This window comes from Phocoena phocoena, chromosome 19 (assembly GCF_963924675.1).
Source record: "Phocoena phocoena chromosome 19, mPhoPho1.1, whole genome shotgun sequence".
In the NCBI taxonomy this organism is placed as follows: Eukaryota; Metazoa; Chordata; class Mammalia; order Artiodactyla; family Phocoenidae; genus Phocoena; species Phocoena phocoena.
Window position 1 is genome coordinate 55,097,017 of NC_089237.1, and position 16,278 is coordinate 55,113,294.

At 47.0% G+C, this 16,278-nt stretch overlaps 1 protein-coding gene across 2 annotated transcripts in view; it reads left to right on the forward strand.

Annotated features, from left to right (window-relative positions):
• MYOCD (myocardin) overlaps window positions 1–10,785 on the forward strand; it is an 89,723-nt gene extending 78,938 nt beyond the window's left edge. Inside the window, exons 9-13 of one of the 2 annotated variants that reach the window (XM_065896702.1) lie at window positions 349–1,287; window positions 3,362–3,505; window positions 4,756–4,884; window positions 7,813–7,870; window positions 10,211–10,785. In XM_065896702.1, coding sequence (XP_065752774.1) covers window positions 349–1,287; window positions 3,362–3,505; window positions 4,756–4,884; window positions 7,813–7,870; window positions 10,211–10,785 — 1,845 coding nt within the window. The remainder of the gene's footprint in view (window positions 1–348; window positions 1,288–3,361; window positions 3,506–4,755; window positions 4,885–7,812; window positions 7,871–10,210) is intronic. The other variant, XM_065896701.1, reaches the window with a different exon arrangement.
• The last annotated feature ends 5,493 nt before the right edge of the window (window positions 10,786–16,278 follow it).

Below are 16,278 nucleotides of genomic sequence, written 5' to 3' on the forward strand. Positions count from 1 at the left end.
GGGTTGAGGGTTGATTTCCAAACCCAGGCAGGTGTCAGTTTTCTCACCTGTAAAGTGGGGACAAGGACCCAGATGGGGGTTGGAGAGCAGTAGACCAGATAACCACTGTGGTTCATTTGAGCTGGACATTTCTATAATCTGGACCCATGAAAACATGGTGTATGCCAATATTTTCAAATCAGTAAAATTGTGCAAAACCGTTGAACATCTGGTGTAGGGGAGGAAATCGGAAACAAGGAAGGGGACATTATAAAATCCCATTCGTGATGTCTTAAAGTTTCTGTAACAATAAATACATTTTTAAAAGATTGTCATTAAGCAGCACTAACAACGGCCTGGTTTCTTTAGGTCTCTGAGTTAAGACAGCAGCTTCGAATACGAGGTTTGCCGGTGTCCGGCACCAAGACGGCCCTCATGGACCGGCTTCGGCCCTTCCAGGACTGTTCTGGGAACCCTGTGCCCAACTTCGGTGACATAACGACTGTCACTTTTCCTGTGACACCCAGCAACGCGCTGCCCAATTACCAGTCCTCCCCGTCCACTGGCGCCTTGTCCAACGGCTTCTACCACTTCGGCAGCACGAGCTCCAGCCCCCCAATCTCGCCCGCCTCTTCGGACCTGTCGGTGGCGGGGTCCCTGCCGGACACCTTCAACGATGCCTCCCCGTCCTTTGGCCTGCATCCGTCCCCAGTCCACGCGTGCCCCGAGGAAAGCCTCATGGGCAGTCTAAATGGGGGTTCCATCCCTCCCGAGCTGGACGGACCGGACTCCGAGAAGGACAAGATGCTGGTGGAGAAGCAGAAGGTGATCAATGAGCTCACCTGGAAACTCCAGCAAGAACAGAGGCAGGTGGAGGAGCTGAGGCTGCAGCTGCAGAAGCACAAGAGAAGCAACTGTCCCGAGAAGAAGCTGCTGCCTTTCCCGGCTGCCCCCATCAAGCAGGAAGACGCCACCTCCAGCTGTCCGTTCGCGTCCCCGCAAATAGCTGTGAAAAGACAGAGCGCCTGCTCGGAGGGCCAGCCGCCGGCTCGTGAAGATGCTCAGCTCCTGCCCCTCGGGAACGCTCACTGTGCGGAGCCCTCGGGTCAAACCAGCGTACTTTCTTCCACATTCCTTAGCCCGCAGTGCTCCCCGCAGCATTCGCCCCTCGGGGCTGTGAAAAGCCCGCAGCACATCAGTTTGCCCCCCTCGCCAAACAACCATTACTTCCTACCCGCATCTTCGGGCGCCCAAGGAGAAGAGCACAGGGTCTCCTCACCTGTCGGCAGCCAGGTGCGTACTGCACAGGTAAGAACTCCTGGCCCCATGCCTGGTGAACCCGTCTTCCTGGAAGCGGGACGTGGACGTGCAGCTGCTACAGAGCTGACGTTGGAACTTTTCACGGGGAGGGTTCGCCACAAGCCCAGTAGCAACCGCCAGGCGCCACGATGCACAAGCCTTTACAGTAGAACGAACTCGCTTCCGAGACCAGCGTGGCTTGTTCGGGAAAGGGCTAGATCATGAATGGTTTTGGATTTATGGGATGTCCAGTCTCTGTCACAGCTCCTCAACCTCACGCCTGGATCACGAAAGCAGCCATAGACAACTGGTAAACGAATGCACGTGGCTGTGTTCCAGTGACACTTTATTTACAGAAACGAGCCAGGGGCTGGATTTGGCTCGTGGGGCTGTTCCCAGGACCCCTTGGTATCAAGCCTTACCATAGGCCAAACCAACTCATCAAGAGGGCCAAAGAGGGAGTTACCATGGCCGTGCCATGGTCTGCACGGTGTGCCAGGCTCTGTTCTAGTCTCTGGGGATTAGTGCTTAGCTGGCCAAACAAAATCCCTATTCTCATGGGGAGACAGATAGTAAACAAAAGGTATAAGTAAGTGTGTAACACATTAGAAGATGATACATTTTCCAGAAAAAAAGGCAGAGAAGGCAGATTAGGAGTTTGGAAGTTTACAACTTTAAAGGGAAGGGCCCGGGACATTTGAAGGAGGTAAAGGAGAAAACCTTGTAAATACTTGAGGCAAAGGCATTGCAGGTGAAGGAGGAGCAGCAAGTGCAAGGGCCCTGTGGTAGGAGCACGTGTGGAATGTTCAAGGACCAGAAAGAAACAGTGTGTTTGGTGCAGAGCAAGAGTAGGGATGGCTTAGAACAGTGACCCGTTCAAAGACTAGACCAAGGTGACCATCCAGGACTTTCCTTTTATCCATGAAAACAAAGAATTATTAGGAAAGTCTCTTTGAGAAAGACAGTTACGTTATCCAAAGGTTCTGGAATCCATGTTATTAGAAAGGGAATAGGAAAAACACTTACATTAATTGGATGCCTGCCGTGTACCGGGTAATAAGAGGCATGTACGTGAGTCACCTCATTAATTGTCACAACAACCTTACGAGTTCCAATTTATCACTCTTTGCTATTGAGGAAAATACGGGCCAGGGAGGTGAAGCCAGCGGCCCAGCGTCACAGGAACCTAGGTTTATCAGATTCTAAAATGCATGCCCTTTTCCCACTGAGTATTCTCTACCCTGGGAGTATGAGGTGAGGCCACAGGTAAAGCGAATACATTTTTATGAACCCACCAGAACAACACATTCACGTGAATGACGCTCAGACCTCAGTCAGCGCTCCGGGAGGAGCTGAAACTCACATGGATTATCATCCCCATTGACAACAGGTGTTGAGCGCCTCATGTCCTAGGCAACAAAGGTAAAAATAGCTCTTGAAATACACAGCCGTGGACCAGAAGGGGCTCAACTGAAGGATACCGATACTATCAAGAAGAACTACCATTTGTACAGTCATTGATGGTTTACAAAGCACTCTTTGTAAAGACATGAATGATTCCATAATAAAAAAAAATTAAAAGATAAAGAGCAATATAGGATAACATCACTGATGGGCACTTTTGACGTTAAGTGCTGCACAGAGCATGGCAGTGGGTGTTGATCCTGAAGTGCTAGAAAAGTCTGGAAAGCTTTGCAAAGGGGTTGAACTTGAGAAGTGGAGTTGGAGAAGGAGAGTCGGGAAGAGATCATTCCATGTGAAGAAACACAGGGAGGGAGTATGTCCCGGGCCCGGAGGGTTTAGTAGAATTTAAGCTCGCAGAGGGAAATCATACTCGACTGTGGAGCGTCTTGAAGACTCATCCTGGTTAGATGTGGAGACCCTACGATGTAGATGTGTGGAAACCATGGAAAGTTTGTGAACAGGAAATGATACGTCCAAAGCCAGATCTGAGACTTTGGTGATGGAATTCAGGGAGGTTTGGAAAGATGAGATACCAGGGCAGGGACTAGTTGTCTCAGCAAAGGTTACCCTCAGATATGCTGCTGGTGGCCGTTTAATTTGTCCTTCTTCCTTTCTACAGAACTCAGGGGCACGTGAGGGCCATCCTTCAAGCTTCTCTCCCCAGCCTTCCAGCCTTCACCCCTCTTTCTCTGGAGCCCAGGCAGACAGCAGTCATGGTGCCGGGGGCAACTCTTGTCCCAAAAGCCCAGGTGTACAGCAAAAGGTAGGCACCTGGGAAGAGGTTTAAACTGGGGGTTGGCTTTGCCTCTTCTCTCTCTGTGGCCCCTGTTCTCCAAATGTTGAGGTTCAAAGGCAGAAAGAAATTACATTTTGGATAGAAACAAGTCGACTTGAAAAGGACAGAAATGGATGTACAGATAAAAGTGAGGGTATTCCAAGGCACTGTTTCCAGGGTTCATCCCAGAAATCATGCCGACTAACACGGCCTTGGTACGTTTGCAAAACATCGTGGCAAACAGACCTGGTTCAGTGAAGTTCAAGATTGGAGTCAGGGCTCATGGGAAAAAAATGTGGGGAAAGAAGTAGTGGGTCCTCGGAAAGGACTGGAGAGATGCAGAAAGTTGGAATCACGGTGCAAAAGGGAAGAGATGATACGTGTCAGCAGGTGGGACAATCGGGGATATAAAAGATGCGGGACACAGGGAATTCAAGGAGCAGTGGGAAGATGGTAAAAAGGAGACAAACGGGCTTCCCTGGTGGCGCAGTGGTTGAGAGTCCGCCTGCCGATGCAGGGGACACGGGTTCGTGCCCCGGTCCGGGAAGATCCCACATGCCGCGGAGCGGCTGGGCCCGTGAGCCATGGCCGCTGAGCCTGCGCGTCCGGAGCCTGTGCTCCGCAACAGGAGAGGCCACAACAGTGAGAGGCCCGCGTACCGCTAAAAAAAAAAAAAAAGGAGACAAACGTGAGACGGCCATGACACAAAAGTGCTGCAGGCCCCAGGGCAGGGCATCCTGAGGGGACAGAGACCCTGAAAGGTCCCGGGCACTGCACAGAATGCTCTCACAATCCCCAAGGCTGGCTCATGAAGAGATACCCTGGCAACACCTGCCTGCAACTGTCTGCATATACATCCACTTAGGGATGAAACGGGGTGGGAGATAAATCACTCTGGAAATTCCTGGGTTGGTGGAGCTCTTCATGTCGGATTGGATGGACCCTTCGCTTTATTCTCTTTTCTCATCTCACTTTCTCCCAACAGACAGGGTGTACCTTAGAGGGGGGAAATGAATTTTCGAGGTTCCCATCCTGAGATGCCTCCAGCTTTGAGTCCATAGTGATGTGTACCGTTGTTAATATGTATCTGTGGTATATATGTAACACAAATTTAAGCCCCAGCTTTTGTTTTCCCTTAAGTCAATGTTTGCAGAATTTAGCCTGTAGTTTCTAAAACAGAAGCTGTACCATTTCCGACGCATGGATTGATTGTCTTTCTCTGCGTTTTACTCACCCAGATGGCTGGTTTACACTCTTCTGATAAGTCAGGGCCAAAGTTTTCACTTCCATCCCCAACTTTTTCTAAGTCAACTTCAGCAGTTTCAGAGATAAGCCAGCCTCCATCCTATGAAGATGCAGTAAAGCAGGTAAGCACGTGATTTGGTCTTTACGGAAGAGTAGGCTGACTCAGTGGACGTGGCTTTACCTGATGCGGCCTCGCGCGTGGAGATTCTGTTGTTGAGCATGTCTGTCACCTCCCTGCTGGAATGAGCAAAATGTCTAGATGCTCATTGTGGGGATGTGTTGTGTGTGTACAGATGCCGCCTGAGGCAGAGAGAGAAGAGGTTGGCTGGACGCCCAGATGCCTGGGCTTGGTGCCAGCTCCCTCTCCCACTACCGTTGGGCAAGTATTCAACTTCTCTTACATAAAATGGGGACGATATCTACTGCATAAGGATTTCAGATGATGCATTTATCACATTGTCCAGACATGGGATAGGTACCCAAATATATGAGAGTAATTGCTGGGTCAGTCGTTTCTAAGTTTCTTCCTAGCTTCAAAATTCAGTGATCCTAGTAAAATATGAATGGTTGTAGAAGCTGGGTAATCGTGGAGGTTTGTGGTAGCCTCCACTTCCATTTATGTTTGGAAAATTTTCAAATAATAAGTAAAAAAAAAAAAAGAAAGAAAAAACCGGCAATGCGTGATCTTATATTTCAAATGGTCTGAATGTGGATAAAGTATCACGCGTGTGCTCAACCCAGAAAATACCATCTCCATCGGTTGCTGCACCCTGGTATCCAGCAGAGCAAAGTCAGCCTGCAGTTAGATTTCATTTAGATGAGAGAGTGTTTTAAATATCGGGAAATTTTATGCAAAACGTAGGCTTTCCCATTTCTGAAAAAAAATCAGAGAACTGGCAACCCTGGAGGCACATCTCTGCCAGACAACCATTGCCTGAAACAAAGTATTGTCGCCTCCTTGGACCAGAACATGTGTTCTAGCCTCTACCCCTCTCTCTCTTGCTCTGTGTTTGGCTCATTTACATTACCTACCAGACCTTGTAGGCATTTGATGCAAATGATTCATTCTCTAAGCAGTGCTCTCACCCACGTTGATCATTGATGCCTGTGTTTATTGGGACCCAGCTCTCAGAAGAGTGAGATCAAATTATGCCTCTGTTCTCCCCATTCCTGTCCCCTGGTATCTGTAAACGTCAACACATCCTTCTTGGTTTCAAAAGAAAAAAAGAAAAGGCCAGGCAAAGTGGACTTCCATAAACGGACTCTGCTTCACAGCTCAGATGAGCCAGAGGGGAAGGTGTAGTCCCTACAAACGTTGATAGATTCCACAAGCTATGACAATGAGGAACCAGAGAAATGTGAACCACGTTCTTGGGTCACATCCTCAGCAACCAAATGGGAGGCAGAGCTGAGTCACCTCATTTCTTATTTTGTTTATTTGGGTTCTCTCTCTTTTCTTCTTGGTGAGTCTGGCCAGAGGTTTGTCAATTTTGTTTACCCTTCCAAAGAACCAGCCTTTGGTTTTATTGATTTTTTTCCTATTGTTCTTTAATTCTTCCTTCCTTCTGCTGACTTTAGGTTTTGTTTGTTCTTTTTCCAGTTCTTTTAGGTGGTAAGTTGAGAATTTTCTTGTGTTTTTGAGGAAGGCATGTATCACTATGAATTTCCCTCTAAGAACTGCTTTTGTGGCATCCCATAGGTTTTGTACGGTTGTGTTTTCACTGTCCATTGTCTCTGGGTATTTTTAAAGGTCCTCTTTGATTTCATCGTTGACCCACTGGTTTTTTAGTAGCATGTAGTTTAGTCTCCATGTAAGCATTTTTTTCTCGTTTCTTTTTCTGTGGTTGATTTCTAGTTTCATGCCATTGTGATCAGAAGAGATGCTTGAACTAACTTCTGTCCTCTTAAATTTGTTGAGGCTTGTTTTGTGTCCTACCCAAGTCACTTCAAAGTGATAAAAAATAAATGGCCATACTATATATGTGTTAAGGTGCCCATCTCCTGGGATGGAAACTTCTCAAACAACTGAATTCACTCTGAAGAACTCTGGGCTGGGGAGCATTCTGCCTCCTTTTCCCCTTCTTTTGTTGTAATAGATTGTTTTATTCAGTAGTTTTCCTGTCCAGAATTCATACTGAGCTTTAATCACACATGGTTCAAAAACCTTTAGTCAGTTACACCCATATTCATAGTCGCATTATTCACAAAGGCCGAAAGGTGGAAGCAACCTAAGTTGGTTGAACGGATGAATGCATAAACCATTGATGGATGTATGGATAAACCAAATACATATTCTGTACGTGCAATGAATATTACTCAGCATTCACAAGGAAGGAGACTGACATATGATACGTACAGCGTGGATGCACCTTATGCATTATGAAGACATTATGCTAAGTGAAATAATCTAGCTGTAAAGGGAAAAATGCTGTATCGATCCACTTATCTGAGGTACTCAGAGTTGTCAAATTCAGAGGGACAGGGCTTCCCTGGTGGCGCGGTGGTTGAGAGTCCGCCTGCCGATGCAGGGGACACGGGTTCGTGCCCCGGTCCGGGAAGATCCCACATGCCGCGGAGCGGGTGTGGGCCCGTGAGCCATGGCCGCTGAGCCTGCGCTTCCGGAGCCTGTGCTCCACAGCGGGAGAGGCCACTACAGTGAGAGGCCCGCGTACCGCAAAAAAAAAAAAAAAAAAAAAAAATTCAGAGGGACAGAAAATAGAACGGTGGGTGCCAGGGGCTGGGGGAGGATGCAATGGAGAGTTAGTGCTTAATGGGGACAGAGTTTCAGTTTTGCAAGATGAAAAAAGTTCTGGAGCTGCACAGTGGTGACGGTGGTACAACAGCGTGAATGAACTTAATGCCCTTGAACTGCATACTCTGAAATGGTTGAGATGGTAAATTTTGTGTTGTGTGTATTTTACCACAACTAAAACAAAACCAACCCTAGCCAAACCTACTTCAAAAGCCTGTTGTGCTGCTTCTAATGATTTCCTACAGAAGCGGTTGCCATTTTTTAACTACTCTGTTCTCCTTTGGTTACTTTGCAATAGCAAATGACCCAGAGTCAGCAGATGGACGAACTCCTGGATGTCCTCATTGAAAGTGGAGGTAAGACTTCAGGATGCCCTGCACCTGCGTGTACTCTGGGGAGCAAACCTTCGGATCAAGGTCAGATGCTCATTGTAAGCTGGACCAAAAAGCCGTCTCAGGGTTGAGTGTCACTTCCTCTCAGCCTCCCGTCCACATTGGAAGCAGAGATAATGTGAACAGAAGGCACAGAGGATGATTCCTCACTGCCTCTGCCCCGTTGTCCTCAGAAAAATTTTCATCAGTCATTTTAACAGTTTTCATCTTTCAGCTCAGTCTGTGTTTCCCTAAATGTTTTCTCCTGCTACACCACTTGTCCCTACTGTTCTAATCCCAGCGTCCCCCTCTTCTTAATTATAAGAAGAAGAAAGCAGATAAGGCAAGTTTTGTGCTACCTACTCAAAATGAAATTTAATTGGTAATCTCCCACTGATGGCCCATTCATGTTCACATGGCATTCAAGTAAAAAATGATCAGTGTGTTCTTTTTGCCTCCTTTTAAGTCATTCATTTATTTCTTTTTTAAAAATTACATAGTATGTGCCTAAAATTTGAAACTACACAAATGAGTAGGCTCATGTAAGGGGAACGTGTGCATAGAAAGAAAAGACTCCATATCTGAGCCCTTAAGTAACGACATTTAAAGTTTCAGGGAGAAAAGTGGCCAGGCATCATACTAGGTTCAATACTGTACCAGGCAGAGTCTCCACCTTTAGGGGGTTTGCGGTCTGGCAGGGGAGATGGGGAAAAAGCAAGTAAACAGTCAATTCTTCCATTGTAACAAGAGGGAAAAAGGAAAAGATGGGCACAGGGGTATGTATCGTTGTAAGTTTTGTAATGGAAAGATGAGCGGGTTCCTATCAGACACCCTTATATTTTTAATGAAGTATGTTGGCAAGGTCTGCAAAGAGTCGGGGTGTAAGAGGGGAGCACGGGAGGTTCCAGGAAAGAAGAACAGTGATGAATTGATCACAAGTGAATTGAGTTTTCTGGAGAAACACAGTAGGATCCCTAGGCAGTATTAAGTGCCCCTCGTAGGCTTGACATCATGAAGTTAAAGAGAAACCGGGCAGCTTCATTGTGTAATTTTTCTCTTGAACGTCCAGCCGATCCAGGGCAGGCTCAGAGAAAACAGATGATAAGATTCATCCAGATGTGGGCTTTTGCCAAGGGAGTATGGTGATGGGAGAAAAGGACAAGGGGATTGAGGATATTTATGAGAGAGTGATGACAATGGTGGTTCAGGAGTACAGACGGAACAAGAAGTAAAATCCAGAAGGGGCTGATGGATGGTGATAAAATAGCAGAGTTGGTAGGTTGGGGTGACCCCAGCTGGCTGAGAAGTTGTTGTCGTGGGGTCCTTATGAGGGGAGCTAGAGGAATAGGAGGAGATGGACAGAGAGTTGGCAATACCGATCGAAATCGAGCTTTCAGGGGGATGCAGTGTTTGGGGACAACAAAGTCCAGGCTGTGTCCGGCAGAATGGGAATGGCGGAATCAGCTGGGTTGGAGGGATGGAGTGTCAAGGAACGGAGAGGCCAGCTGGACAATGGGTCACTTCTGGGGATGCTGAAGGCACAGAGGATGGCAAGAGTTGAAGTGGGAGGAGAACAATGAACCGGAAGTAGAGTTTTCAGTGGATGAAGAGGAGGGGCCAGGAGACTGGGGGGCGGGGGCGGGGGCGGGGGCAAGGAGAGCAGCATGACTCTCAAATCCACTGAGGAGGGCTTCCCTGGTGGCGCAGTGGTTGGGGGTCCGCCTGCAGATGCAGGGGACGCGGGTTCGTGCCCCGGTCCCGGAAGATCCCACATGCCGCGGAGCGGCTGGGCCCGTGAGCCATGGCCGCTGAGCCTGCGCGTCCGGAGCCTGTGCTCCGCAACGGGAGAGGCCACAGCAGTGAGAGGCCCGCGTACCGCAGAAAAAAAAAAAGAGAGAAAAGAAAAATCCACTGAGGAGTTAATAAGAATGAGGGCGAGTGACAATCAGAACGTGGCAATGGGAAAGGACCTGATGACCCATTTTCTGGCTCTGCAGCAAAGGAACCCCCAGTGAGGGCGTAACGGAGGGTGCAGTGTCCTCAGGGGACAGCCAGGTGTCAGTGAAGAAGCAGGTAAAAGAACCTGCTTTGAGCATTCAATAATCACAGAGTGGAATTTCCATCAGGTGAGGGTTTGGGTAGAGACCCAAGGGAAGAACTGAGGATATACAGAGCAGTTTGGGGATCAGACTGGGTGATGAGCAGTGACCCGAGAAGCATGGCCATCTCCTGTGTCTACACGTAAGTCATTCACTCCAGAGATTCACGCACGTGTCATGCTCGAGCGGAAGTGCTTGAACAATTCCCATTGTGTTTTACCAACAGAAATGCCAGCTGACGCCAGAGAGGATCATTCGTGTCTTCAAAAAGTCCCAAAGATACCTGGGTCTTCTCGAAGCCCCACTGCCTCCCTCCCCGCCAAGCCCCCGGCTTCCTTTGAACCAGCCTCTGCAGGAGGCCAGCTCTCCTTCGATCACTACGGCGCCGACAGCAACGAGCACCTTGAAGTCTTACTAAATTCCCAGAGCCCCTTGGGGAAGGTGGGCGACGTCGCCCTTCTGAAAATCGGGAGCGAGGAACCCCCTTTCGACGGGATGATGGATGGATTCTCCGGGAAGGCTGCGGAAGACCTTTTCAACGCGCACGAGATCCTGCCGGGCCCCCTCTCCCCCATGCAGACTCAGTATTCACCCTCTTCCGTGGACAGCAGTGGGCTGCCCTTAAGCTTCACGGAATCTCCTTGGGAGAGTATGGAGTGGCTGGACATCACGCCACCCAGCTCCACCCCGAGCTTCAGCTCCCTCTCCACCGGCGGCCCCAGCATCTTCAACATCGATTTCCTGGATGTCACGGATCTCAATTTGAATTCCCCCATGGACCTCCACTTACAGCAGTGGTAGATGCCTGATGCAGCGTGCTACGGAAGACCAGTAGGAACCCGGTGGGGGAGAGCACACAACCGTAAATACTTACATTATCCAAAAGAAGGAGGAGGGGGGTGGAGGAGGGGAGGGAGAAGCCGGAGAGAATTAAAAAGAAGCAATGGAGACTTCTGTGACAACGAACAAGAGCAAATCGGAGTCTTTTCTATATAGATAGATAATGTAATATTTACCAGCCTTCAGTGACGGTTCATGATTTCAGCAGTGCACTCAAAAATATGCTTTTTCAGACCAAGAATGCCAAAAAAAAAAAAAAATTCTTCCACTGCCTTTTCAAACACCAGTCTTTGTTCTAACCCGTACTTTTTCTCAGGCATTGTTGGGGCATAATCTCACTTTGTAAGCTTTTCTCATGAATTTATTACACATACTGTGGAAAGAAGATGTAAGCTCTCTAGGGAGCACAGGGAAGCCGGTCCATCAGAGGTGATGGAGGACGTACCCATGACGGAAGCTGCTTCCTGTCTGTCCGTCACCTGGCTTTCAAAATAGAAGTCAGGCCCAGTGTCAGGTTCTTAAGGCAGAACAGAGGGACAGGACCAATCCATTCCCAGGGGAGTGAAATGAACTCAGCGTCCCTCAGCCACAAAGCTGCCCCGTTGCAGTGGCCCCAATTCTATCCCACAACCGACCCACCTTTGGCCTCAAGAACCCCACGTAGAATTTCCCTCCTTCTCAACCAGTAGCTGAATCATTCCCACTGTCTCCGTGGTGATAAGCGTTGTGAAACTAAAGCAAGAAGAAAAGCAAAACCTTCTGCCGTAGACAGTTCTCCAGCACAACCCCCTTTAGTGTCGAAGACTAGAGAGGACCATGTAGGCAGACCAGAAGGACCTCTCTAGCCTCAGGAAGCCATATCAGAGATCATTCAGACAGGACTAGAGAACATCGTTTCGCGTGTCATGGAAATAAATACCGTGGGTTACTGTAACAGGAGGATTATAGAAGTCAGGCTGCTTTTCTTGTTTTCTTATTGGTGGGAGGTGGTCCACCTCTGTTTACCTTTCTCCCACTCTGCTTTTCTCTCAAGATTATCAGTCCTTTCTTGCTCCTCTGTTGGAGATCTTTCCTTTTCTGCCCCACAATCGGGAGAAGAGAACTTCTGCCTTCTAACCAGCTGTCATACCCCTAATAAAGCCATATGTTAAAAAGCTGAAAAATCGAGGTTCTCCTGGAGAACTCATTCTCCATATGCGTAATCTGCTACAAAAGGAAGTCAAAAGAATGCCCTCAGGAAGAAACCAATGACTCGGTCCATTAGTCACAAAGCTGTCTCTACCCTCATTTGATTAACAGCAATCCCTGATTTGGGTTGCTCTGGGGAAATCGGAAATCATCATATTGTAAAGATAAATACGAATCATAGTTACAAGGAGAGAGTATTTCAGGTCTGGGTTTCTGAACGAAAACACAATTGCACGTTGAAAAGGATGGAAGGAGAAAAGACGACGGTCTCGTGTGCATTCCTCATTACCTCTTGTGCTTTTGCTGGGAACTGAAAAACTTAACTTGCAGGATCGTCTCCCTAAGGCTCACTGTGGTTCCAGCTCACCGTTTCGTAGTGTTGCATGCTGTAGAAAGTAGCTATCGCTGTTTTTATTTTTTATTGAAATCACTAAGGCACTGTTTTCTTTGTTTGTAAAAAAAAAAAAAAAAAAAAAAATTGTTCACTGTGCACTTATGGAGAAAATAACCAAACATGTTGTGATTTTAGAAGTTCTCTTTTTGAAAAAAAACCAAAGATTTAGAAGTCATTCCATTGTTAACTTGTAAACGTGTGTGAACACAGAGTGGTTTTGGTGACTGCTACTCTGAAAGCTGCCAGATCTTATTGGGGGGTGAGGAGGGAAGGAGAGGGATACACACACACACACACACACACACACACACACACACACACGCATGTGTGTATAGATATATACATATGTATATGTATCTATAGGTATGTGTGTATATATGTATCCATATATACACATACATATGTACATATACATACACATATGTGTATGTGTGTGTATCTTCAAGGCAGTGTTAGAGTTCTATACCAAAAGCCTTTAAGCCTCCATCTGCTGTGAAATGATCTTGCCGTTTCTCACTGCGAGTTCCTGATTAATCACCCAGATCACACGTTGCCTCTCTGTTTATGACTCATGGCTCCAACCCAATGACTCACAGCCACCTGCTTTCCATGAACAAGCGCGTCTTGACTGTGATGTGAAAAGACGGAAGAGCATCACCGTTGGTCGCTGGAAAGGGTACTGCCATCTCTCATGGGAGAGCACCAGTGGAAGATGACGGTTGTTTTACATTCCTTCATCTGCATTGTGCTTTAAAAGAGCCACACGGTACACTTTGCTTTTATCAGAACCGAACATCTAGAGGGGAAGATTGCCAGTCTCTTCTTTGACAATGAAGCTATGGAGAAGAAAACCTTCGTGACACATTCCTCACGTTTGTGTGTTCCTCAGACGTTGAAGTTTTATTCAGATCTTGATAAAGCTCGCTGGTCCGTCCATTTCTCATATGCCACGTTGTGTGATTTTTTTTTAATGTTATTTTTGTCCCCCTTCCTTTGGAAAACAATCGCACAGCAATCTCTGAGACTCTGGTCTGAGTGTCAATTATTTTTTCCTTTGGGTATTTCTGTCTGAAGTGCTAGACTTGGTTAGGAGGCCCCTATCTTTGTAAGACTATGCATTTTCATTGGGATATTTTTAGGATATTATCAGGCACTGACATATACACCTCACAGTTAAGATTTTCGCTACTACAGACCAACACACAACCCAGAGCAGACTCCTGGATTGTTGTTTTTAACCTCCTCCCACAGTCTCCACCCACCATATTCACTGTCTCTTCGTAGATCAGATATGATATTTGCAAGATAAAACTGAGGATAATTGGGAGAAGGTTGAGGATTTTTTTTTTTTTTTAAGTTCTTTTAAACTCTTAGTTGTGTCTCCTTTTCTGGTGACAAATTGAGCGTGACTAAAAGATGCACAGAGACTTATGAAGATGGCCATGGTCAAGGTTAGCTTGAAACTAGCCACATGTAGTTCTCTTAAGACCCCTGGGACTCCCCCGTGGTAAAGCAGACCTGCAGACATTTGCAGCTTTTCCCAACGCTGGTGCAGTAGGTTCACGCTTATCCAGTGGAGTCAGGAAATTCCTTTGTGCAAATGATTTCATTAAGCCAGTGCTCATTTGAAGCTCTGCTTCTAACAGCGTTATTGAGATGACACACACTCTACTATAGAGGGGGGGGGAGGAAAGAAAGAAGGAAGGAAGTTGAAGGAAGGAAGGAAGGAAAGAAGGAAGGGAGGGAGGAAGAAGGAAGGAAAGGAAAGGAACGGAAAGGAAAGGAAGGGAAGGTCCTAACCTCTCAGTTCAACTAAGACTCTGCATTACGAAAAGCAAATCGCAGAATTTTGGATGAGAAACGATTCTCTCCAATGAAATGATTGCACTGGTAAATGAGGAAAGCAAGAGGGTCTTCACCTGAATAGTCAAGGGTCTGTGAACTGGTGGCCTTTGCCATTCAGAAACATTTATTTCCAATCTGAAAAAAAGAATCAAAAACCTACCCCAAGCGTTCAAGACAGTCCTTTTCCAAAAATGTTCAGACACCATCAGCTCTTCTAGAAACCAATGCTGGCCTAGCCGAAAACTCCCACATCCAATTTACTCATCCAGTGGCTAAGTACTCGATGTCTCACCTGTGCAAAGCACGCAAACCCCCAAATGTACAATACCACGTAGACTCTGCACAGATGGTTCAGATTTTGAGTGATTGGGGAGTTGCAAGAACACTGGGAATCTCTCAGTCCTCCAACCAGAAACCCTTTACCTATGGTGACAAAGGGATCTTCGTTTTCCCAGAAGGTAGAGGGGAGGGCCCCTTTTTAGGTAAAAGCTGTGCCCATGCTAACATTTTTTTTTTCTTCTCAAACAGCCTCAGTGTGTCACTTAGACATCTTTCCTTACTTGCACCACTTAAATCATCTATGAGAGCTTTAGGGTTTGTTTTCATTGCCAGATACAGAAGCCTCTTGAAAATCAGGGAAGGGTAAAGGAAACTTTTTTTTGGCCTCACCCCCTAATCTTGATCTTCAGAACAAGCTCTCCGGACCAAAGGGACACTTAAGGGTGGGGGGTGTCCATGGGGAGCCTCCATCTTTTAGGAGAAAAGCTGCAGGGTTGTGAGGGCAGCTCGGTCCCCCTTCAGGGCTTGGCTGTGGTCCTCACAGGGGAAGTCCACAGATGCGCACAGTTTGCTATCAGCTATGAGAGAACTCGGGTTAAAAGAGTCTGGAGTGTTCATTTTCCTATAAATCCAGTAGAAACCAACAGGGCGGTTCAGATGCTGAAACTCCTAATGATTTATCGGATGATATTACTAGACACACAGAGTCCAGGTCCTGGAACAAGACAGTCCTGTAAGTCTGAGAGCCGCTCAGTGTGGTGAGAAGCTGGGTCCGATTCTGGAATCCACATTTTCAGAGCAACCCTGTCTAGGCTGGGACTGTACATTAGGAGATGATTTTAAGACAGGAAGAGGTCTGAGAAAAATGTCTCTATCATCTTGCAGGGGAATTGTAATAGGATTCATTGAGTTTGATAACATATGAATAAGTTCCCTCCTGATTGTAGGAGTTGGTGGATTCTAGACTTCTAGAATTCTGCGGATTAAGGCCAACGCCTGATTGTCTCTTGTGCGTATTTTAATCACCTCCAGCCTCATGGACACTGGTCATGTGAGTTTCCTGTACATGTTTTAACAGCTCCCGGGGGCTTATGGGAAAAGGGAGGATAACAATGAGGATCCTGGAGGCTGTTCTAATGTTTTCCAAAGGAAGGGAATCCACACTGCCGTCCAGAGTTCTCTCCAGTGCGCCCGCAGTGGGGAAGGAGGGCAGTGTGTGGCTGGGTACTTGAAATCCTCCCTTGGCGAAACACCAAGAGACACATTGTGAAGAAGTCAAAAGAGCCAGCATACGTTCTCTGCAGGGCCCATGCGTGGTGGAGTTTTCACGTCGGCCTCCTTTGCCCAACGATACGTAACTAGAAAGAAATGTGGGTGACCAGGAAGAGAAAAGAAGCAATGGCTAAATACCAAAGTTGGCATGTGTTCTTTTTAAAAAATATATGTATATTTTTAAATAAAATGTTTATTTTAGAAAGAGATGGAAGCTTTTTTCTTAACTATGTGATGTACCAGGCATTGTGCTGTTATTTCACTGAATTCTCACAATGGTCCCATGAAGCGGAACCGTGATTATCCCCAGTTTACGCTGAAGAAACAGAGTTTGAAAAGGCTAAGTTAATCGCTTAAGGTTACACGTCTCTAAATTGGCAGAACCGGTAATCACACTTTACTTATCTCCGATGTCCCTGATCTCAAACACTGTACGTCTCACCCGCGCTTACCACTGATGATAGTAATAAAATGAG